The sequence below is a fragment of the Podarcis liolepis genome, assembly GCF_965112155.1.
Source record: "Podarcis liolepis genome assembly, chromosome: 6".
Classification (NCBI taxonomy): Eukaryota; Metazoa; Chordata; class Lepidosauria; order Squamata; family Lacertidae; genus Podarcis; species Podarcis liolepis.
The window spans coordinates 7,725,464-7,751,132 of NC_139559.1; the positions used below are offsets into that span (position 1 = coordinate 7,725,464).

The 25,669-nt window shown below is 45.4% G+C and overlaps 1 protein-coding gene across 6 annotated transcripts in view; it reads left to right on the forward strand.

The window, feature by feature from the left end:
- MYT1 (myelin transcription factor 1) overlaps window positions 1-25,669 on the forward strand; it is a 180,281-nt gene that overhangs the window by 72,622 nt on the left and 81,990 nt on the right. For all 6 annotated transcript variants that reach the window (XM_083507352.1, XM_083507354.1, XM_083507353.1 and 3 more), the window contains exons 3-5: window positions 14,857-14,911; window positions 17,518-17,548; window positions 23,639-23,701. In XM_083507352.1, the coding sequence (XP_083363478.1) occupies window positions 14,857-14,911; window positions 17,518-17,548; window positions 23,639-23,701 (149 nt within the window). The remainder of the gene's footprint in view (window positions 1-14,856; window positions 14,912-17,517; window positions 17,549-23,638; window positions 23,702-25,669) is intronic.

Here is a 25,669-nt window from a genome sequence, read left to right on the forward strand (position 1 = left end):
GGTACCACTGTAGAATGGCTTCTACTTTCCTTTGGACCACATCAGAGAGGCGGGAGGGGGGTCTTGTCATCTGGACAGCCCAGGACCTCCTTGCACACTGCCCCGGCTTGCACCCCAGTGTGCTGTTAACACGGTGGTTTGGCTTCACTCCAAGAGGCACACGCCGTTGCCTCTCGAGACAGGCAGATGCCAATTAAAAAAACAAGGCTAGTCCCTGAATCATCCTGCCAAGTGATGAGAGTTTTGCCACACATGTTCCACCTCCACTATTGGAGGTAATATGTGTTTGAATGCAAGTTTCCAGGAATCACAACTGGGAGAGGGCTGCTGTTGCATTCAGGTCCTGTTTGCGGGCTACTCGTGAGCATCTGGTTGTTCACTGTAGAACAGGATGCCACTGGCTTGATCCAGCAGGGCTTCTCTTATATTCTTTTGTGCATAAAACTTCAGATTTTGTTGTTGTTTAGTCGTTTAGTCGTGTCCGACTCTTCGTGACCCCATGGACCAGAGCATACCAGGCCCTCCTGTCTTCCACTGCCTCCCGCAGTTCTGTCAAACTCATGCTGGTAGCTTCGAGAACACTGTCCCACCATCTCGTCCTCTGTCGTCCCCTTCTCCTTGTGCCCTCCATCTTTCCCAACATCAGGGTCTTTTCCAGGGAGTCTTCTCTTCTCATGAGGTGGCCAAAGTATTGGAGCCTCAGTTTCAGGATCTGTCCTTCCAGTGAGCACTCAGGGCTGGTTTCCTTCAGAATGGATAGGTTTGATCTTCTTGCAGTCCATGGGACTCTCAAGAATCTTCTCTAGCACCATAATTCAAAAGCATAAATTATTCGGTGATCAGCCTTCTTTATGGTCTACATCACTACTGGGAAAACCATAGCTTTAACTATACGGACCTTTGTCGGCAAGGTGATGTCTCTGCTTTTTAAGATGCTGTCTAGGTTTGTCATTGCTTTTCTCCCAGAGATCATTCTATCATTTTTGAGATTGCATCCCAGTACAGCTTTCGCCACTCTTTTGTTGACTATGAGGGCCACTCCATTTCTTTTACAGGATTCTTGCCCACAGTAGTAGATATGATGGTCATCAGAACTGAATTCGCCCATTCCCATCCATTTTAGTTCACTGATGCCCAGGATGTCAATATTTATTCTTGCCATCTCATTTTTGGCCACGTTCAGCTTACCAGGTTCAAGGTTCTAACATTCCAGGTTCCTATGCAATATTTTTCTTTACAGCATTGGGCTTTCCTTTCGCTTCCAGGCATATCCGCAACTGAGCGACCTTTCGGCTTTGGCCCAGCCGCTTCATATATTAGTGAAAATAGCATGCAGAAATGCATTGCGCTAGGCTGACACGCTCTGCAAAAACGTGTATGCTAGTGAAAGCTGCATGCAAGTTTGTGTCTGTTATGGGAAATTAGCCCTAAAGCCTTTTCATTCGGACTTTGAAAAAAGAGAGAGAGATTCACAAACTGATGTGGCAATGTGGAGAAATGGACTTAAGATTTGGGGGGGGGGGGAATGAGAAACCAAATCTGACAGTTTAGCCCACCCTTGTCCTCTTCTCATCAAAAGCAGGCTTCTTCATTGCAAACAATTGGAAGCTCTGTGCTCGCCAGAAGACTGTGCATTATTGTGCCTCAGCAGCCTTGCGCTTGAATGCCAGCCCCACAAATTGAGACGATGGAAGCATTATAATGTCAGGCACAACGCCATGTAGCAGGTTTTCCAATCCGCTTCCCTCGCAACGGAGCAAAAGCTCTCCTGGTCGCACGTAGTTAAATGTTTCATTTGCGCCCTTCATTTCTGCAAATGAAAACTGACAACCCGGCTTCGTTAGGCTGTTTATTACACAGCGGTAATTTTTAATTTGGGGCCTTTGGAGGCGAGAACAGCAATCACTGGTGCACACAGACACACAAAAAGAAATGTCAAGAGAAATTCTCCAAAGATGTAAAGCTGGGGATGCCATGTTTGTTGCTTAGTCTACGGAACTGTAAGAGATGCAGCCAGAGAGGAGGAAGGGCATAAGTTGAAACAGCAAACTCCTAGTTAATTCAGCTGCGAATGAGACTTGGGATGGGTGGGATGTCAGGAGAACTTAAACAGAGCAGCTGGGAGGGCCCTAAAGGGAAAAAATGGAGGCGGGGGAGAATTCGGAGATGTCTAAGGAATGTGTAGCTTGGAGCTACTTGATGTACCAGCTACAGAGCAAAACACACAGGCAGTGCTTTTGCAAAGGCATACATTTAAAGCTAGTAGTCTTCCTGCTTCCACTGGTCCCTGTTTTGTACCCCTGGGCTCTGCACAACCAAGAATCAGACTTCAGAGCCGGAGTTCTTTCTCCCTCTACAACTTCCATCATCCCTGACCATTGGCTAGGCTGACCTAGGATGAGGGAAGTTGAAGTTCAAGAACTTCTTGAAGGCAGCACACTAGCTACCCCCTGAAGTAGGAAATCTTTCCCTACCATTTGGTGGCCGATAGATTATTTATTTATTTATTTATTTATTTATTTATTTATTTATTATTGTTATTATTTCCATCCCACCCATCTGGCTGGGTTTCCCCAGCCACTCTGGGGAAGATTAAAAATACATTAAAGCATCCGTCATTAACAACTTCCCTAAACATAGGGAATACAGTCATACCTTCGGGTTGAAGTTGCTTCAGGTTGAGCGCTTTCGGGTTGCGCTCCACGGTGACCCAGAAGTAACGGAACATGTTACTTCTGGGTTTTGCCGCTTCCACACATGCGCAGACGGTCAAAATGACGTCACGTGCATGCGTGGAAGTGGCGAATTGCAACCCGCACATGCGCAGACGTGGGTTGCATTCGCTTCAGGATGCGAACAGGGCTCCAGAACGGATCCCATTCGTATCCAGAGGTACCACTGTAGAGGCTTCCAAGGTAGCACTTTGGTTGAAGCATGCAGGAAAATTGCTCTCCTGTTATGTAGATAGGATATCCCAATAAATATCACATATGCTGTCCTGTAATATGATGTATGGTTGTCGTTTTTTGGTGGGGTGGTTTGCTTCCCCCCCCCCCTATTTCAATTGAATTTTTATATGCCGTAACCTTATTATTAGTATTAGATTCAACAAAGATCTCAAGAAACAGAATATTAAAAAAATTAAATGAAGGCTTTTCTGTATAAACTGCTCTCTTTGGTAGCGCATCCACAATCCACACTGATCATGTTGGCCTGTTGTAAAGAATGAACAGTCCAAGAGGAAGCCAGTACCTCCCATAGTGCCTTGGGGACACGGGTGGCACTGTGGTCTAAGCCACTGAGACTCTTGGGCTTGCCGATCAGAAGGTCAGCGGTTCAGCTCCCTTTGCTCTGTCCCAACTTCTGCCAACCTCTCAGTTCGAAAGCACACCAATGCCAGTAGATAAATAGGTACCGCTGCAGTGGGAAGGTAAGCGGCATTTCCATGTGCTCTGGTTTCCATCACGGTGTTCCGTTGCACCAGAAGCGGTTTAGTCGTGCTGGCCACATGACCCGGAAAGCTGTCTGTGGACAAACGCTGGCTCCCTTGACCTGAAAGTGAGATGAGTGCCGCAACCCCATAGTCGCCTTTGACTGGGCTTAACTGTCCAGGGGTCCTTTACCTTACTTTTTTTTTTAACTTAAGTTTCAGTAAATATCACCCCCAAAAAATCTACTCTGCATGAGAAGGGACCACATACCAACACCATTTTGTATGTCTGCCCCTATTAGACGTGGCAGACCATTCGTGTTATGTGGCTGGTTGGTGTCCATGTATGTAGAGACCACATGGTGAGGACCTGTATGAACTGATTCTTCTACAGCGTTCAACAGAGGTGGTTGGGGCCATTGGTTTACTATATGTGTGGGGCTCCGAGGAGAGCTTGGCTGTCTGGCTGGTGTACCGGCCACCTAGCGCACCAGCAGCCACCCTGTCAGGCCTGCTGGAGGCGGTGGCCGGCTGGGCCTTGGAGTTCCCTAACCTATTGGTATTGGGAGACTTCAACTTCCACGCTGATGCCACTCCCTCCTCACAGGCTCTGGACCTGGTGTCTTCCATGGTGACACTAGGGCTCTCCCAGTTTGTTTCGGGCCCCACACATCAAGCAGGCCACACGCTGGATTTGATCTTTGGCGCCGGTATAGATGTGATCATGTCTCCTTCGATGAAGGTGCCATGGTCTGATCACTACGCTCTGAAAGCCAGGATTGACTTTCCACCCCCACCCTGCTTAGGTGGCGAGCCGATTTGGGCTCGCCCGCAGAGGCTGATGGACCCGGATAGATTCCGTCAAGCCTTGCGGGACCTTACTCCCCCTGGCGACTCATTGACTGAGCTTGTTGAGGGCTGGAATACCCAGCTCCTGGCAGCCATCGATGAGATCGCACCTAAGCGCCCTCTGCGACCCCGCAGAAACCGGGCTCCCTGGTTTACCGAGGAGCTTCGGAAAATGAAGCGGGACCTCAGACGGCTAGAGCGAGTATGGCGGGGTGCCCGTGACGGAGCCTCAAGAACATCTTATAGGGTTTTTATGAAAACCTATGAGATGGCAGTGAAGGCTGCTAAGAAGTCTTACTTCTCGGCCTCCATTGCATCCGCTAGCTCTCGCCCGGCACAATTATTTAGTATAATTCGGTCTTTAACGTCCCTTGAAGGACAGCCAAATTTAAATAACAATCTGACACACAGCTGTGAGGCATTTGCGAGCTTTTTTGCGGAGAAGGTCCTGATGCTCCGCCATGACCTCCCTGCCAATTTGGATACAATAAAGGAACTGGAGGCCCCTCGACTGTCCTCGGGTCCAGTATTGGACCACTTTGACCGGATATCTCCAGCCGATGTGGACAGATTCCTCCAAGCTGGAAAGCCCACCACCTGTCCTCTTGACCCGTGCCCGTCATGGCTGATTAGAGCGTGTCCAGACGAGGTGCGGGGCCCCCTGGGGGATATCATCAACTTGTCCCTTGGCACCGGGATATTCCCAGGGGAACTGAAGGAGGCGGTGGTGCGTCCGCTCTTAAAGAAAACATCATTAGATCCCTCAGATCTATCCAATTACCGCCCGGTCTCGAATCTTCCATTCCTGGGTAAGGTGATTGAGAGAGCAGTTGCTGAACAGCTTGGTAGGTTTCTGGATGAAACATCTGCTCTAGACCCATTCCAGTCCGGCTTCCGCGCTGGTCATGGGACCGAGACGGCTCTGGTCGCCCTAACAGATGATCTCCGCAGGCAGCTGGATCGAGGCGGGTCAGGGCTGCTGATTCTTCTAGATCTGTCAGCAGCCTTTGACATGGTCGATCACGAACTTCTGGACCACCGCCTTGCCGACGTGGGGATCCAGGGCACAGTCCTTCAATGGCTGCGCTCGTTTCTCTCTGGTCGGGGACAGAGGGTGGCGCTTGGGGGGGAATTGTCATCACGCCACTCCTTGGTGTGTGGAGTGCCTCAGGGTGCAATTCTCTCCCCGATGCTTTTTAACATCTTAATGCACCCCCTCGCCCAGCTTGTCCGGAGTTTTGGGCTGGGTTGCCATCAGTATGCTGATGACACCCAACTCTATCTGTTGATGGATGGCCATCCTGACTCGGCCCCAGACACGCTGACCAGATGTCTGGAAGCGGTGGCTGGATGGCTACGTGGGAGCCGGTTGAAGTTAAATCCTTCGAAGACAGAGGTCCTCTGGCTGGGGCGGGACGATATGGGATCGAGGGGGCAACTCCCATCTCTTGCGGGGGTGCAATTAGTGCCAGCACCGTCCGTTAAGAGTTTGGGTGTAATCTTCGATACCTCCCTCTCTATGGAGTCGCAGATTACAGCTATAACAAAGGCGGCATTTTTTCATCTCCGCCAAGCTAAGCAGTTGGCCCCTTATCTCTCTCGTCCTGACCTAGCCACTGTGATCCATGCGACGGTCACCTCCAGACTGGATTATTGTAACTCGCTCTACGTGGGGCTGCCCTTGAGACTGACCCAGAAACTCCAGCGGGTGCAGAATGCCGCGGCGAGACTCCTTATGGGGTCTTCGCTGCGAGAGCACATTCATCCGGTATTATACCAGCTGCACTGGCTCCCGGTGGAGTACAGGATCAGGTTTAAGGTGCTGGTTTTAACCTTTAAAGCCCTATACGGCCTAGGACCCTCGTACCTACGGGACCGCCTCTCCTGGTATGCCCCACAGAGAAACCTACGGTCTGCAAATAATAACATCCTCAAGGTCCCAGGCCTCAGAGAGGTTAGGCTGGCCTCAACTAGAGCCAGGGCCTTCTCGGCTGCGGCTCCAAACTGGTGGAATGCTCTGTCACAAGAGACTAGGGCCCTGCGGGACCTGACATCTTTCCGCAGGGCCTGCAAGACAGAGTTGTTCCGCCAGGCTTTTGGTCAGGGCGCAGCCTGACTCCCTCCTCTGGCAACGTGCACAGAATTTTGTTTAATCGGTTGCCATCAATTTGATTTTAACTAATTTTTATAATGAAATATTTTTAGAATGTGTTATTATTTGATTGTTTATTTGATTGTTGTTAGCCGCCCTGAGCCCGGCTTTGGCTGGGGAGGGCGGGATATAAATAAAAATTATTATTATTATTATTATTATACAGTGGAAAGGAGCAGCCAAGCATACTAGGACTCAATTTCTTGACTTTAAGAAAGCCGACTTCATAAAACTTAGGGAAGTGCTGGGTGAGATCCCATGGACAGTAATACTAAAAGGAAAGGGAGTTCATGATGGCTGGGAGTTTGTTAAGAGGGAGATAGTAAAAGCACAACGTCAGGCAATACCAATGAGACGGAAACATGGAAGGTGCTTAAAGAAGCCAGGGTGTCTATCTAAAGAACTTTTAACTGAGTTAAGATTAAAAAAGGATGTGTACAAAAAATGGAAAAGGGGGGAAACCATCAAAGAGGAATTCAAACAAATAGCCAGCACGTGTAGACACAAAGTCAGAAAAGCTAAAGCACAGAATGAACTCAGGCTTGCTAGAGAGGTTAAAAGCAACAAAAAAGTCTTTTATGGGTATGTTTGTAGCAAAAGGAAGAACAAAGAAACAGTGGGGTCACTCAGAGGAGAAGATGGTGAAATGCAAACAGGGGACACAGAAAGGGCTGAACTCCTCAATGCCTTCTTTGCCTCAGTCTTCTCCGAATGATTCTATGATAGAGAGACCCCAGTAATAATGTCACTGAGTCAAAAAGCCTGCCTAGAAAACACGCTTCCTGGCTGATCAGCAACCCTGCTGTATTACCCATGGATGCTCACTATATCAAGGTGGGGTACTGATCCTTAGCTAGTATGAATCAAGACTCACCTATGGGTTGTGATTTAGGGTTGCCATATGCCCTTCTTTTCCAGGACATGTCCTCTTTTTCAGGGGTAAAATTTCTGTCCGGGTGGATTTTGTAAATTTCTCAAAACATCTCTGGATATACTTTCTGGATGAGACATAGACATAACTGGTGGCTTTAAGACTTGCTTTCCTCTTCCCTTCTCCTGCCCCCCTCAGCAATATATCACAGCTTCTATAGCCTACATATAGAAGAGGGTATTTAAAATAGCATAGCATCCTCTTTTTTGCTCTTCAAAATATGGCAACCCACAGTGATTTGACTTCAGACAGGTCTTCAGGCATGGGGTGCAAAGGTGGAAATGTCCAGTGTGTGTGTGTGTGTGTGTGTGTGAGTGTGTGTGTGTGTGTGTGTGTGTTAATCAAAAATTGTTCTTACCAAGCCTGATGAGGAACAGTTGAGGGAGCTGGGTTTGTTTAGCCTGGAAAAGAGGAGACTGAGAGGAGATATCATAACCATCTTCAAATATCTAAAAGGTTGTCACGTGGGAAATGGTGCAAGCTTGTTTTCTCCTGCTCTGGAGGGGGGGGGGGTTATGACCTGAACCGATGACTTCATGTTACTAGAAAAGAGATTCCAACTAAACATCAGGAAGAACTTCCTGACAGTAAGAACTTTTTGATAGTGGAACAGACTCCCTCAGGAAGTTGCGTCTCTCCTTCCTTGGAGGTTTTTAAGTGGAGCTTGGATAGCCATCTCTCATGGAGGCTGTAGTTGAGATCCCTGCATTTTAGGGGGTTGGACTGCATGACCCTCAAGAATCCTTCTACGATTCTGTGATTCTATGGGCACTTTCCCGTCAACTGTGGGTGCAAATTTAGGGATGGAGGAAAGCAGCCTTATGCCTTACAATAGGTCAATCCATTGGTCAACCTAGCTCAGCCTTATCCACACCAGAAGTGACCAAAGTTGTGCCCTTTAGATGTTGTGGATTACAACCCCTGACCATTCCCCATGCTGGTTGGGCCAATGGGAGTTACCAGAACATATGGAGGGCACCACATTGACTACTACTTCTTTTTTTACATATACATTTTTATTAGTTTTTTTAACCTATCATTTCCAACAATCATATAACATAACTTCTTATCTTATACAACATTTTAGACTTCCATCAACACCTCTGATGATTTTCTGTTCTTGATCACTTATTCTGCATTTCTTAATTTATTACTCTTAATTATCATTGTGGGTTAAACCACAGAGCCTAGGACTTGCTGATCAGAAGGTCGACGGTTCGAATCCCCAGAACAGGGTGAGCTCCCGTTGCTCGGTCCCAGCTCCTGACCACCTAGCAGTTCGAAAGCCCGTCAACGTGCAAGTAGATAAATAGGTACCACTCTGGTGGGAAGGTAAATGGCATTTCTTTGCGCTGCTCTGATTCGCCAGAAGCGGCTTAGTCATGCTGGCCACATGACCCAGAAGCTTTATTGGCTCCCTTGGCCAATAAAGCGAGATGAGCACTGCAACCCCAGAGTCGGTCACAACTGGACCTAATGGTCAGGGGTCCCTTTACCTTTAATAGTTTTCCTCATAGTCTTTCTTGCAATGTTTCAAATAGCCATCCTTACAAAACTTCTTGCAATCCTACTGGAGTAATCTGTTCATTACAATGACTTTTCAAATAGTTCATATATTTATTCCAGTCTTCTAAGAATCTCTGGTCCCTTCTCTGAAACCCTACAGGGCTGCTTCTAGTAAATGTCAACCAGAAGTAGTCAGAGATTCCACATTGACTACTTCTGGTTGACCCTGAGTAGCAGCAGCTCTGTGGGGTTTCAGACAAGGGATATTCATGGCCATACATAAAGTTGCCGGGGATTGAACCTGAGACATTCTGCATGCAGAGCAGATGTTCTGCCACTGAGCTGTGGCCTGCCTACTTAGTTGCATGAGTACAGCTGCAGTAATTGGTGAGCAAGAAAGGCAGGGGGGGAAATAAGATAAAAATAAGATAAAAGTGCTTCCCTTGCCAAAGACTGGAACTAAGGAGGTTCCTTGAAAAGTTGCGGACGGCTCAGGGGCACACGCTACAAGCGGGGAAGCCATCTCAAATCACTCATGGCAGAAAAGATTTAGCTACCTTCTGCGCCATCACAAAAACGTTGGGAATCTAAATGCAACGCTGCCCCCCTCCACACACACAGACAAATACTGTCTCTCTCCTTTTCTTTCCGAGGGGCCAAGGGAATAAGTGCTTTCTTAGTGGTTGTTTCCTTTCATCGTTTCTAAATTATGAATGGGGAAAGGTGATGTAGAAAAGCGAAAGAAGAAAGTCACAGCTGTTGTTGTTCATCAAGAGGCATCCATAGTCAGCATGCAGCCCCCATTGTGTTTTCTGCAACCTTTTCTGTTTTCAGGATGGTATTTTTTTTCCCCCTTTTTCGTTTCTTTTCAAACAAAAATAATTTATCTGCATGGAACCCAAATTGCTAAGGCATGCTTGAAAACCAGCAGAACGTTTGCCAATTTCCCTGGGAAAAGTGACAAAATAAAAGTGAGGGGTGGGGGGAGGGGGAGAGAGAGAGAGAGAGAAAGCCACGCTAGATTTCATTTCAGCAAAAACACACACAGCCGTCCAGCAATCAAAAATATTAATTCTATTGTGAGGCGTGCATCGGAAGGCATTAACTCTGGCGAACACCAGGAACGGCATATTTGAAAGGCTCGTAAATGTAATGAAGTCCTTTTGACACCTGCTCCTCTCCGCACTTTAAATGTGAGCCATCGGTCCGGAGGGAATCAAGGCTTTAAAAATAGAAATTATAGTAATTGTCTTCTTGGGTTATTGGGAAGGTTGTAATAAACACGAGGCTCATAAGGCGATGGGGCGGCAAGAGCGTGGATGACAGGATGCATAAATTACTCCCTTTTTTTATTTCTTTCCCCTCCCCCCCCCTTCCAGTGGCCCCCTCCAGCAAATCACACAGTATAAATCATTGTACGTTAGCGCTACATTACTGCAAGGGGAAATAATATGCATGGAAATTCCATCTGAGATATTCGGTTCACAGACGAGACTTCAGGGCGCTTTTGTCATCCTTCAGCATTTTAAACAAAACAACTCAGAACAACTCCTGGCGAGGAGAAACCTTCCGTTGCCCAGCTCAGGAGAAGAGCGCAGGGAAAAAAGGAATATACGAGGGGTGAGGAACTCTGGCTGCAGGTCCACACTGCAGACTGGTACCTGTTTAATACCGGTTTAAACATCATGGCTTCGTCCAAAGAAGGCTGGGGGTTGTATCTTGCTGAGGGCAGCTCTGTTAGAGATTGCCTAGGCCTTCCTGCAGGCAGAGCTGCAGCACCCAGGAGTCTCCAAAGAGGGGGAATCAAACCAGTTTTAATTCTGCGCCGTGCAATCCAAAGAAGCCCACATTTAAGAACAGCCTCCTTCCACCTCCCTCCTTCATTGAAGAACAACAGATCACAGCACGTGTCTGGCAACTGGCGTGTACTCATGACTCTTTGCCAATGAGAAAGCAGTACGCTTTGTTTGCATCCGACACACTGCCAGCGAAGGGACAGAGAAGGGAAACAGCATGTGCTGTTCAATGCAGTTCGTGTTCCAGCTGCTGCCTTCAGCCCTACAAATCCCCCCACCCTTCTCTCCTCCTCCTTAATTTCATTCCATGGCATCTTCCATTCCCCCCCTTCCCCCCTCCTTTTTGGCTTCTTCCCATCACACTAAGGATATTGCCGGCCTATGATAGCCGGTCAATGCTTTCCATGAAATGTTGAGCCTGGGATATGTGTGCTGAAGCCTTTCTTGGCAACCTAACCCAACCTATTCTAGGCTTTCATTTCTTCGGGGAATTTCATTTCCTCATGTGGGAGGGGTCCATAGTTCATAATAATAATAATAATAATAATTTATTATTTATACCCTGCCCATCTGGCTGAGTTTCCCCAGCCACTCTGGGCGGCTCCCAATCAAGTATTAAAATCAATACAGCATTAAATATTAAAAACTTCCCTGAACAGGGCTGCCTTCAGATGTCTTTTAAATATAGGATAGCTGCTTATTTCCTTCACATCTGAAGGGAGGGTGTTCCACAGGGTGGGCGCCACTACCGAGAAGGCCTTCTGTCTGGTTCCCTGTAACCTTACTTCTCGCAATGAGGGAACCACCAGAAGGCCCTCAGCGCTGGATCTCAGTGTCCGGGCTGAACAATGGGGGTGGAGACGCTCCTTCAGGTATACATGACCGAGGCCGTTTAGGGCTTTGAAGGTCAGCACCAACACTTTGAATTGTGCTTGGAAACGTACTGGGAGCCAATGCAGATCTCTCAGAACCGGTGTTATGTAGTCCCGGCGGCCACTCCCAGTCACCAGTCTAGCTGCCGCATTCTGGATTAATTGCAGTTTCTGGGTCACCTTCAAAGGTAGCCCCACGTAGAGCGCGTTGCAGTAGTCCAAGCGGGAGATAACTAGAGCATGCACCACTCTGGTGAGACAGTCCGCAGGCAGGGAGGGTCTTAGCCTGCGTACCAGGTGGAGCTGGTAGACAGCTGCCTGGACACAGAATAAACCTGTGCCTCCATGGACAGCTGTGAGTCCAAAATGACTCCCAGGCTGCGCACCTGGTCCTTCAGGGGCACAGTTACCCCATTCAGGACCAGGGAATCCCCCACACCCGCCCGCCCCCTGTCCTCCCAAAACAGTACTTCTGTCTTGTCAGGATTCAACCTCAATCTGTTAGCTGCCATCCATCCTCCAAGTGTCTCCAGGCACTCCAGTTCAGTGGTAGAGTGCCTGCTCTGGGCCAAGAAGGTCCCAATTTCAATCTGTAGCATCTCAAGGTTTCAGAATCCTGGGCATAGCCAGGAGGGCAGTTGCCACCCCCCCCATCAAGTAAATAAATAAAAAAATACTTAACTAACTGGCCAGTTACATTGCAGGTAACTCGGTTCTGTCCCGCCCCCCCAGCATAAAGCCTGCCCCCCCCAATAAATCCTGGTTACACCCATGGGTAGATTCCTGCCTGAAATGATGGAGAACAGCTGCCAGTCGGTGTAGACCAGTGTTTTCCAACCTTGGGTCTCCGGCTAGTTTTGGACTGCCAATCCCATCATCCCTGACCATTGGTCTTGCTAGCTAGGGATGATGGGAGTTGTAGTCCAAAAACAGCTGGAGACCCAAGGTTGGAAAAGACTATTCTGAGCTAAAGGAACCAATTGTGTAACTTGATATAAGGCAGCTTCCTGTGTTCTACACACACACACACACACACACACACACACACACACCAGATGTGTCAAATCATACAACCGTAACAATGGAGTGTTTCATGACAGGGTTAGCTAAGCTATCAGGTAAGTACTGCATCTGACCAGACTAATAATAATATGAGTTCTCAGGAGTGTCCTCACAAATAGCTATGCTTAACCTATTCAACCAACCTTTGCAAATATTCCAAACTTTTCAAATGTTGACCTTCAAATCTGAAATTCATATATGCTTTTCGACTGCAAATTTCTACCCCAGCCTTCAAAATTTGGGTGAGTTTTCTCGGTTATTTGTTGGCGTTCCTTAGTTGTTTTGATTTTGCAGGCGTGAAGTGTGAGATCTGTCAACTATCAAATGCAAAATTGCATCACGCATCTGTTCCCAAATACGGTCAAAGGTCCATTGTCCTGGTGGGTGAAGTCTTGCTCCCACCCTCACTTCCATCCTTTCAAGATGGAATCTCCCTCTTTAACTCACAGAAGTTATTGTTGACTCACAGAAATAATATTGAAATCAAATATCAAAGTCAAACACCAAGTGTTGAAATTAAATCTTTGGGTGTCAAAGGCATATATCAAATATTTGGTGAATAATCTGTATATTTGGAGAGTAAATTCACGGCAGCTTTCTGTTGACAGCCATTTGTCAGGATTTGTTTCGGTATGAGTTGTCTTGGGGCTGGGGGTGGAGACCGAAAGATGGTAAAATATCTTATTGGTTCCAAGTTGGGCCTGCATTTCAGCTAGTAGATAGATCTATGTGACCTTACAGTGAATATGCTAATAGTTTCTGAGATTTTGTGATGTCTGTGTAACATACCGTATTTTTCGCTCTATAAGACGCACCAGACCACAAGACGCACCTAGTTTTTGGAGGATGAAAACAAGAAAAAAAATATTCTGAATCTCAGAAGCCAGAACAGCAAGAGGGATCGCTGCGCAGTGAAAGCAGCAACCCCTCTTGCTGTTCTGGCTTCTGGGATAGCTGCGCAGTCTGCATTCACTCCATAAGACGCACACACATTTCCCCTTACTTTTTAGGAGGGAAAAAAATGAGTCTTATAGAGCAAAAAATACGGTAACCAACTGTCAGCTGCCCCAGAAGATGTGGCTCTAGACTCCTGAACTGCACACTGCGATATAGTTATGCTTAATTAATAAATGTACTCCCAGCACTTGGAAGTTACAAATATTATTTATTCATGATGCTGTTCCTTGCTGAGCATCATGTTTGATGTCCCAAAATTAGAGAGGATATTTGAATGGATCGGCGTCTCTCTCGGTAAAATTTCACTCTGTGCAACCTTAATTGTCTGCTCGCTAAAGGTCTGCAGAAAATGTGAAAGCGTGCTATCACTTTTCTGGCCCACACTTTCATAGCTGAACAGAGAGAACCAAAGCAAATGTTCTTTCAAAGAAACCCAGTGAAATTTCTGTCAAGGGGAGTGCGATGACTCATTCACACAACCATTTTCCCCCCAGCCTGGTGGATTTTATTTGAGTTGGCATTATCTATCACATCCTGAACTTACATGGTTACTGCATCTTGTCTCCATAACCAGAAGATTATTTTGTTTGTTTTGTTTTTTTAGTTTCTAATCTGCATCTCTGTGAGAGCATATCCAAGAAAATAGACGCAAAGCTTATACAGTGGTACCTCGGGTTAAGTACTTAATTCGTTCTGGAGGTCCGCACTTAACCTGAAACTGTTCTTAACCTGAAGCACCACTTTAGATAATGGGGCCTCCTGCTGCCGCCGCACCACCGGAGCACAATTTCTGTTCTCATCCTGAAGCAACGTTCTGGACCTGAAGCACTATTTCTGGGTTAGCGGAGTCTGTAACCTGAAGCGTATGTAACCTGAAGCATATGTAACCTGAAGCGTATGTAACCCGAGGTACCACTGTACAGCAAAAAGTCCAGAAGGAAACAGATGCTGAAACATCTCAAAACGTAGTCTAGTGGATGCAAGTTCATCGCACCTCGCCCCAGTTTGTGACACTATGGTTGAAACAACCAGAACATCATGGTAAACCTCTTCACACTTATGTCCCCACACCCTCATGTGCCAAACCGAGCCACTGCTTTGCTCCTGTGACATTCTGCCCAAGTGGTGGTCTTCTTGTTTATCAGCCATGAATGGAGGCAGTTTCCCAGACAGCTCGTGTCTTAGATCTTTTCCGCTTGCCTTTGTGCAATCCAAGCTCATGGTTTCCAGGGGCACATTAGCTTTGATTGCAAATTGTTTTCATTAAATAAAATGTTAATTCTGTTGTTGTTTGATTCCAGATGAGTTTAGAGAATGACGATAAGCGAGCACGTACACGATCAAAGGCAATCAGAGGTGAGCACTTTGTGGAATTATGCGCTCTGGCAGTTAAACCTGGCTCTGTGGCTCTGTGTGGTTCATCAAAATGCTTCTGTCTCTGAGGCCAACAATCTTGATCTTTTTCTCTCTGTGTGTATGTGTTTAAACGCTGCACACACGTACCCTCCTCAACTTTTCCCAGGAGATCTCTTCAGAGAGTGACTCACAGGGACACTCAAAACATTTTCAATCCACATTCTGATTTCCCCTCTCCCTTCCCTCTCCCTTCTTTTAAAAAACAGCCTCGCATGCTTTGCTTCATAGAAATCTTGATAGCTTCAGATCACTTTTATCACATGTGCTCGGCCGGAGGCTTTGAAGTTATACATCTGAGAAAGCCAGAAAGAGACTGTGCATGTTGCAGAAGCAAACAAGGCTGATGTGGTGGGAATTTGAAGACAAATGACTTGATAATTTGAGGCCTGATTGCTATTTATTTTTTTGACTTTGAAAGCAAAAATGCCTTCGTGTATTTCACCTGGCAGAGGGAAGAAATTCTGGCAAATAAAACGGGGGTGCCACATCGTTGCCTTGGGCAAACTAATTGGTTTCTCATTTCTGAGTGAATTGTTCATTGTGTGTGTCTACATTAGGGAGAATATAAACTGAATAGTATATGTGCATAATAACCAGCCATTGCACACATTCACCAGCCCTCATGGAGAATGTGCACATAATCTGCCCTTAAAGATGGAACTGTACACATTTCCCAGTCAATGCACACAATCTCGAACAGGTCTTGGAGATTATGCATATATTGACTGAATTTTATACATTATCCAGTCATTACTCATAATCCCCAGTAGGCTTTGGGGAATGTGCAAAACTAGCCTGCATTCTGTACATTTTTCAGGCAATGTGCACATTCTCAAGTCAGTATGCGTAGTCTCTAAAAACCATGCCTTTCTCTGCTATCTCTAGTTCAGAAGTTGACCTCATGGGCTGCTTCTAACCCACTGCCTAATTTTATGTGGCCCACAACACATCCTCGCACTGATCAGCTGAAAAGTGGGTGGGAGCAAAAGGGTGGGGCTCCAGGAAAAGAGTATATTTTTCTGCAGGTAAGACTCATTTTCACCCCTCAGCTGTTCCTCAGTCAACTGAGCAGCACAAGGGAATCACAGGGAGAAGAAAGCCTCCTTCCCATGATGTGCTATAGCAGCATGGCACAAAGGGACATGGGTGGCGCTGTGGTCTAAACCACTGAGCCTCTTGGGCTTCCTGATCAGAAGGTTGACAGTTCGAATCCCCGCAACAGGGTGAGCTCCTGTTGCTCTGTCCCAGCTCCTGCCAACCTAGCAGTTCAAAAGCACCGCAGTGCAAGTAGATAAATAGGTACTGCTCTGGCAGGAAGGTAAACAGTGTTCCCATGCACTCTGGTTTCCGTCACAGTGTTCCGTTGTGCCAAAACTGGTTTAATCATGCTGGCCACATGACCCAGAAAGCTGTCTGTGGACAAAGGTCGGCTCCCTCAGCCTGAAAGCAAAATGACCACCCCAACCCCATAGTCACCTTTGACTGGACTTAACCATCCAGGGGTCCTTTGCCTTTTTATATAGCAGCATGAGGTCTATCATCACGGGACTCTCACAAGAGGGAAGAGTTGGCTAACTGAGCAAGTTAGCAGTCTCTGTACTGTAATTGCAAGATATGCTCCTCAAAAGCCAGCTGTAAGTCTCAATCCCAGTGTAAGGTCTCCTCCATAAGATGTAGGATAACTTAGTTGTGTCATGGTATCATCACATTTTCCTACACATAAACAACCACCCAGAAGCAGCCAATGACAGGGAGTGTTATGAGATAAGTGACCCTATATGTAACAGGGGAGTAAATGTAGAGCCCGTGATATGCAAGCAAAAGGTCCCGGGTTCAATTTCTTGCACCTCCCATTGGAATTAATCAAGTAACAAATGATGGGAAGGCTCTCAGACTGAGATTTTGGAGCCATGCTTCTAATCACACAAAAAACTGTTGACAGCCATGTTGGTCTGTTATGGTAGGAAATCGAAATGCCCTAGTAGGGGCATACTTTTTTAGGGTCAACCACAGTGTCCAGGTCACCAGCAAGTTATTGTGTTGCCCGGAACTGTTCTTCAGACTAGATGTTAAAAAAATAGAGGGAGGTGAGAAACTGGGGTGAGGAGTAGGGCATGGTATTAAAGCCCTGAAGTCTGGAGGAGTTAATGGTCATAAAATGGAGTCGGTGGGAATTATGCAGATTTAATTAGACTAGCCACTAATAGGTGATAAACAGATTGTACTAAGGGTAGACAATACTGGTTAGATCAGGGTTCTTCAATACTGGGTCTCCATATGTTCTTTGATTGCAACTCCCAGCATGCCTGGTCTTTGGCTAGGGGTGTTGAAAGTTATAGTCCAACAAAATCTGGAGATCCTGGGTCAAAGAACATTAAACTAGATGGATCAATGGTCTGATTCAGTATAAGGTGGTTTCATATAATGGGGGTGTTGTTTTCGGTGGCTGGTTCCACCTGTAGAAATTGCAAGAAGGGTGACATCTTGTGTGACTTTTCTTTTTTCTGCTTTGTTTTCCTTTTCTTATTCTCCGTCTTTCTCCACAGTGCCTACAGAACTCATTGGCCAGGAGGTGAGGTAAGGAAATTTTCTTCTCAGCAACTCAGGGTTGATTCACATATGCGTGTATTTCACCCAATTAACAACAATGATTTTATTATTTATACATTCTTTATATATGACTCCGAGCTAAATGTGTGCACTGTTCCCCTCGAGAATTATTGTGTCTGAGATTATGTGAGCTGATATAGAAACTCAGCAATCTCTGGTGTGGGATAGCTTTCTCACAAATGCCACGAATCATCACTTGGAGTTGCTTGAAGGCAACTTTCATTTGGTCAGGGAAAACAACAGGCTGCCACTTTTTAAATAGGAGATCAACCAACTGGGATTTTAAGGGGTACGTGTTGACTATGTACACACACACAAATATACAGCAAAAGAAACAAATTATGACTTCAAACTAAAACAATGCCAAGGATGCTCATTTGCATCCACTGACAAATAAAGATCTAACCATCAATGCTTTTCAGTCCAATCGATTTTTAAGTTTTCAATTTTACATTTCAAAATAAACATTTTACAAACTTTAAAATATCCAGTGACTTCCCTTCTTCATTTTACATATCATATATTCCAGCACATTTTACTGTAACCATTCAGATCAGTTTTCCACTTTTACATCAATCAAATATTATTTACACTGCTGAATTTATCTTAATGCTGCCAGCGTTTTCAGCTGTGTACAGTTATTTTCCATATAGTCAATAAATGCTTTCCAATCTTCTTTAAATATATGTTCTTCTTGCTCTCTTATTCTATGTGTTAAATCTGCAAATTCTGACAACTTAAGTTGCCAATCCTCTTTAGTTGGGACCTCACTCACTTTCCATTTTTTGGGCTAACAAAACATGTGTCACAGTTGTTGCATACATAAATAAACTTTTCTGACATCTAGGGATTTCTGTCTGGGTTATTCCCAGTAAAAAGAACTCTGGGGTTTTTTTGGGGGGGGGGTTGTAATTTTAAACATTTTTTTCCAACTCATTTTTTTCAAACCATTTCCCAATATACTTTTACCTTTTCATATGTCCACCACATATGAAAAAAAGGTTCCCTCGACTTCTTTACACTTCCAACACGTATCTGATTCTGTTAGATAGATCTAAGCCAACCTACTCAGAGTTAAATACCATCTAGGGGTCATTTTTAATTCTCTTTCAGTGAGTAACGTGCAGTAAATTTCAAGTCACTTTTCCAAAGTTTCTCCCAGAGGTTGAAATCTATATTGTGTCCTATATCTATTGCCCAGTGTGTCACTGAAGCTTTCACAAGTTCATCTTTTGTTTCCCATTCTAATAAGAATTTACACATTTTAGACAGATGTTTATCCTTATTTTATAAAAGTTATTTTTCAAATTGTGAGCTTTGGTCCAAAAATCCATTTTTAAATTCTAATTGAAACATATTGTATATCCAATGATATTGTAGCCGATCCGTAACTTGGCTCCTTACATTTTCCATTGGTTTCAGTTCGGGTTCTCCCCCTGTAAAATCCAGCAGTTCCCTGTAGGTCGCCCACTGTCTATCCATATTAACTCTCTTAATTATAATTTCCTCAATAGGAGATAGCCATAAAGGTGTTTTTATTTCCAGCAGATTCTTATATTTCTCCCAGACTCTATACAGATTCTTCCTAAGAATGTGGTTCATGAAACTCTTATAAATTTTAGCCTTCCCATATCAAAGACACACATGTCAGCCGAATTTTAAATCTTGGCCTTCTAAATCTAAACTGTCTGCATTGTCCAATACAATCAATTCTTTTAACCAACACAAACAAGATGCCTCATAATACAATTGCAGATCTGGCAGTACAAAGCCTCCTCTTTCTTTTGCATCTATCAGTATTTTATGTTTAATTCTTGGCTTTCCCCCTGCCACATCAGTTTAGAGATATTTTCTTTCCATTCTTTGAATTATTTACAATTGGAATTGACTGGAATAAAAACAGCATCCTAGGGTGTATGTTCATTTTAATGGCTGAAATTCTACCTAACAGGGAGAGTTTCGTTCTCCCCCATATCTCCAGCTCTTTTCTGAACCTCTTTCCACAATTTAATATTTTCAAATAGGTTGAGATTCCTTACTGTCAGCCAAATTCCCAAAAAAAACGATGGTGTTGGGGTGGCCATAGCTGCGCACTGCCAGCCATCTGGGGGGGGGCGCAACTCTCCCCCATGCCGCTGTGGGAAAGCGATCCCCACAGATGCTTGGGAGTGAAGTTGCCCCCCTCCCAAGCCTCCTCGGGAGGAGAGTGATCCTCACAGAGGTTTGGGAGGCTTGGGAGGGAAGCTGCGCGCCCGCCAACCATATGGTTGGTGGGGCGCAGCTTCCATCCTAAGCCTCTGAGGGGGTTGCTCTCCACTCAAGGAGGCTTGGGAGGGAAGCTGCACGCCTGCCAGCCTTATGGTTGGTGGGGCACAACTGGCAGGCGTGCAGGGAAAGGGGAGGCCGCCGGCAAAGCCGCGCAGCTCCCCCACTTGCTGGGGCACCCCTGAGAGGCTGGCGCCCTGGCGCAACGCACCACTTAGCCCTACGGGAAAGACGGCTCTACCCTCATAGTCCCTTCCAACTCTACAACTCTACAATTCTAGGTGGACAAGTCTATTTAGGGCTGCTTCCTACATTTCTATATTCTTCCTGTGCTCCTCAAGCTGATTGTGCATTGAGCAGCTTTAATTTCTGAAGCAAGAGGGGCACAAGAAAAGGCCTTGGTGAATAAAGGGTGCCAAGCTCTGCTATCCCCCTGCCAGCGCCAAGGGAAAGCTGTCGCCTCTTCCTCGCTGCTCGGTTGGCCAACTGCTCATCTGAGTATTAGCCTTTCATAACCTGAGGCTGAATTGTTTGGTGCTCGATAGCATTACCCGCACTCACCAGGGGCAGCACGGGAGAAACGGAAACAGCCCTTGAAGAACTTAACACAGACCTGAACTCGAGAGCATACAAATTATAGGCTCACAAAGCCACCCAGCACTATTAGAAGCACACGGAGTGCGAAGGTTCAAGTGAGAAGAGCTCCGTAAGCACAGCACAAATGATACAGGCTGTCTTTCCTCTCCCCTTTTGATTAGAACGCTTCCTGCATCAAAGAGTAATTGGACCTTATGTGACCCAGCTTCCTAGGGTGTTTCTGCTCTGAGAGCCTGCTGTTTCTCTCTCAAGATACTGGGTTAGAGAGCGGCAGGCGTACCACTTGCCTACGTTTTATTGCTGAACACATGAGTGGAGGTGGTAATTGAAGCTGGCGACATATTTAAGGGGCAGCTCGGAGGGCCTGCACACAGCCATCACTGCAGCTGTCCTCTAATTGCCTGATTAACTGGACGATTAATCGACTAATTGAAGCCCAGGCTGCGTCTGCATGACAAAAGGAGAGGAGGCCATGGTAAAAGAAATTAGCGGTCTTTCAAGAAGTAAGGGAGAAATATCCAATAGGTGATGGATGTGAGTGCCCTTGCAGGACAAGGAGGAAGATGGTCTAGGCATGCAGCAGAATGAGGGGGGTTGAATCCCAAGGTCTTGGGGAAGACTAAGCAAAGTGCCATTTTTGAAGGCTCCCCTATGATGGACAGAATAGGTTTCTTTTTATGGAGACACAACTGCATGTGTATTGGGAGCACGGAGGTGGTTCCTGTCCTAGAGAGTGGCAAAACCTGGAGGTCACATGGTGATCTTTTTTTAAATAAGATCTCCAGCCACAATCATGCCCAAGTTGGGTGCAAAACAGTAGTTCAACAATGCAAATGCCTTTTCACTGGTAGCTTGAACAGGTTCATGGGAAGAATGAGATATTGTTCTTAGAATAGGACAGTGTCTGGCTTGTAGAAAACAAATGCACAGATGAAGGTACAACGTGAAACTTCGGGGCCATGAAATCCCCTACATTTTATTCAGCTTACAGACATTCCTACGGGTTATGAGAAAATTTTCCATTCGTTTCTTGGAAGCCAGGCCTGGAAATGGAGCAGCTCTGCCTAGCCAGGAAATTTGGCTGTGATCCTGCCTCCAAGCCCTACTCTAGTTGATCACCAATGCAAAACTATCGCCCTCTTTCCCAGGTGCCTTCCAAATGGACTTACTATTTTTGCACTGGAGCCCAGACTCAGGTGCTCTCCCCTACAGGAGGATGAGGTGGTTATGGGGAAAGAGAGTTGGGATTGGGCCCTGCGGAGCATAGCCTGCCCTCTTTCCTTCAGCTCCCCAATGTAAGACTTAATTCATTCCCCAAAGACCACAGCTAACCCTAGAGACTTTGTATGAAAATAAAAATCAGGGTTTTTTCCGCCTGCTTTTGTTCATTCAGTTCAAGTCATAATGTAGTGAAACAGAAGCCCCTTTTGCTTGTTCCACTGGAAGCACTTACAGAGAAAGCGGGATCACAGCTGCTGCCCCCGTCATACATGCATTCATGCGAAGGTCCCAAATTACCAATGCATGTACTTACTGTATGTATGTTGCCTTTGTCCATGCAACTGCACCTTAAATAGGCAAGTTGAATGGCTGTGTAGACAATGCCTATAAATGTACAGTTTATATGCCTGCAAACTTCAGCCAGATGTGCACAGTCAGCAGCAGCAAGCAGATGTGATCCCCATTTGTATACGCCAGGGATCAGCAAACTTTTTCAGCAGGTGGCCAGTCCACTGTCCCTCAGACCTTGTGGACGGCCGGACTATATTTTGAAGGGGGGGGGGTGTGAATGAACAAATTCCTATGCCCCACAAATAACCAAGAGATGCATTTAAATAAAAGCACACATTCTACTCATGTAAAAACATGCTGATTCCCGGACCATCCAGGGGCCGGATTGTGAAGGCAATTGGGCCGGATCTGGCCCCCAGGCCTTAGTTTGCCTACCCATGGTATATGCATTGCCCTTGTTTACACATAATGCTAAACCATGCTGGACTAGATGGGCTATTGGCCTGAGTTATGTTCTTAACTCATGGTTTGCTAAACAAAGCATGTCTTAGTGTTATGTGAGAACCAGGTCATTCTGTTGAACATGTGACAGAGGCTCAAATTCACCATTCTTGAAGCATGCAGTAGACTTCAGACTTGCCTCCCTCTTCTTCAAAGCAGCCACAAACGTAAGCTTTTAATTCAGGTGAGCTGATATCACCCAGAAGCTCAGGGTCCTAAGGTCCAGCTACTTTTAGTGTGTCTGGGGCAGCCTATTATGCTGCAATCTCCAGTTCTGAGGGAAGGCAATTAAAATTAAATAGACTTTTACAATCATCGGCAAAAGGGCAAAAAGTGTAGGCAGAAAGATGAGCTGTTCCAATTGTTATGGGGGACAAATCTGTTGTTCATGGAGGTTAGAATTATGGAAGTGCATTCTGTATGGCAACAAGGCTGTATTTAATTGCATTTGCTCAGGAGTGGAACATATAGAATATTCCCATTTCACTGGAAAGGAAACTATTCTTCTCAAATCCTGAATCACCTACATATAAGTCGGACCTTATGAAAATTCACAGAGGAACTGGGGTAGTAATTGGCCTCAGAGGAGGAAGCACAGTGGAAGCATCAAACAATCTGATGTAATCATTGTAACCACATCATAAATACCACAGTCATGCGGATCTGAACATCAAAAGTAGTTTTGGATGTATGAATGATTTCAGGATCCAGCACTGAAAGACATAGAGCTGCGGAGGAAGTCCAGTTGTGTGTGTGTGTGTGTGTGTGTTGGTAATAAATAAAAGCACCATCGGTAGGAGGTGAATGCAAGAGTTGTCTGGTTTTAAAAGGCTTGCTTTCACACATGCAAATCTTTAATTAAACCTACTCATAAAACTATAATGAACCGTTCATTTAATTAAATGGGGTGAGTCATTTCATTAATTTTTAGCAAACTGCAGAGCCGCTGTGTTGCCCTCATCTGCTGGAATTCAAAGGGAAGAGATGAACTGTTTAAAGGAAATTATCTTTTCTTGCATGGGGTATTTCAGTGGCTCCTTTGTTTTTCAAATGCACATGCGACTTGTTGGCTTTTGTTTAAACACACTACACACTTTGATTTCGAAAACTTTGTTGTTGTTGTTTTACCCCTTGAAGTCACGCCTGTTTTTGTTTCTTGGTTATGTCACCCTCCTAACCTAGCTGCCCTACTCCAGGATGTAACGGATCAGGACACATCCGGGGGAAGTACGCAAGACACAGGAGGTGAGTTTTGGTCACCATCACCAACATGGCTGCCATTGTTGCCATCCTCATCAAATCCTCCAACCTGTCACATCTGGAAGAGCTTACCTACGCCCTGAGTTTCTTCCAGGCCTCTTTCAATTCATTGCATGCTGATTAAGGATGAGCAAATCTGTCAGTTTTGGTTTCTCTCAGTTTCTCTCAGTTTCTCACTTTTTCAGTCTTAAATCCAGCCTCCGTATCAGTTTGTGATGTTTATTTTTTTAAAGTCTTCATGAAAATTCATCAATGTTTTGATGCCAATTTCTCCTAAGACACATTGTTGTGTGCAATTTTGCCTGATATACGAAATATTTTTTGCAAAGCGTATTTTCCCAACTACAATGTATTTTTGTGCGTTATTCTCACCAATGTTATTTCTGTGCACACTGTAGCTTAGTCCATGCATTTCTATGCAGATTGCTTGGCTAAAGAACCACAGTGCCAAATTCAGAGAAGTGTAAATATCAAAGGATGAATGTGTTATAGTCTGCATATTGTTTCAGAAAGTGCAAATTAGGTAGATTTCACTTTTAAATACAAACCAAATCCCTCCTAACTGGCTTGGGGTTCTCCAATATCACACTTGATGATAGTAGTCCATTGAAACTTTCCAATCAACAATGGGAGCTATGGGTAGGTTAGATATGAATATTTTTGACTCAGAAATTATTGATAGAGGTTAATGAATTAAAAATATTATGGTACGGACAAAGTTGATTCAGAAAACTGTTTCTTCCTCTCTCATAAAACTGCAGCTTGGGGTCAGCCAATGAAATTTATTCAGGACAGATAAAATGCATTACTTCTTCATACAACACACAATTCATCTGTGGAATTCACTGCCACACATCATGAGGATGACAGCCACTAGCCCTAGATGGGAATAATAATAATAATAATAATAATAATAATAATAATAATAATAATAATTTATTTATACCCCGCCCTCCCCAGCCAAGACTGGGCTCAGGGCGGCTAACACCAGATATAAAACAATTGATTGAAATACAACTTTAAAAACAAGATTAAAATACAACATTAAAATGCAGCCTCATTTCAGTAGAAACTCAAATCAAAAACTTTTTTGGGGAGGAAAACGTCAAGTCTTCACCAAGGCCAACTATCCAGACTGGTCGTACGTGGGCCAGAAAAAAGCCAGGGAAGTCCCCAAATAGGAGTTCCATCACAGGAGGAGAAAGGAAAAAAGAAAGAGGGGGAGGGAATCAAATTGATTCCAAGCCGAAGGCCAGGCAGAACAACTCTGTCTTACAGGCCCTGTTGAAAGAAATCAGATCCTGCAGGGCCCTGGTCTCATAAGACAGAGCGTTCCACCAGGCCGGAGCCAGTGTTGAAAAAGTCCTGGCTCTGGTTGAGGCAGGAGACAAATTAGCAGGAATATAAAAACACAGGAAGCTACTTCATCCTGAGTCACACTATTGGTCCATCTAGTTCAGCTGACTTGCAGTGGCTTTCCAGGATTTTGGGCAGGGAACATTTGCATCCCTACCTGAGGATGCTGGGGATTGAACCTGGGACCTTCTGCATATAGGTGAGATGCTCTGCCACTGAGCTACAGCCCCTGGAGGCATTTTTCTATCAACAGCTGGTACAAAAGAGAGCCTCCATGTTCAGAGCTAGCATAGCTATGAGCACCAGTTGCTGGCAGTGAGGAGGACTGTGGTTTCCGCGCCTTCCTTGTGGACTCCCAAGTGGCTGGACACTATTGGAAACAGGACGCTGAACTAGATGGAAATTTGATCTTCTCTGGCAGGGATCTTCTGACATTCCTGTGTTTTCTGGTAATCACTTCTGAGACCTTTAACAGCTCTGGGTACCAAAATGTGTGGTTACTAGGCAGCCACCAACTGCTTTGCCTTCCCCTTTTCCAGTACGGGAAAGAAGTTGTTCTGTGGCTTTGAGCTTAGCGATGTGAAAGGGAAGCAACAG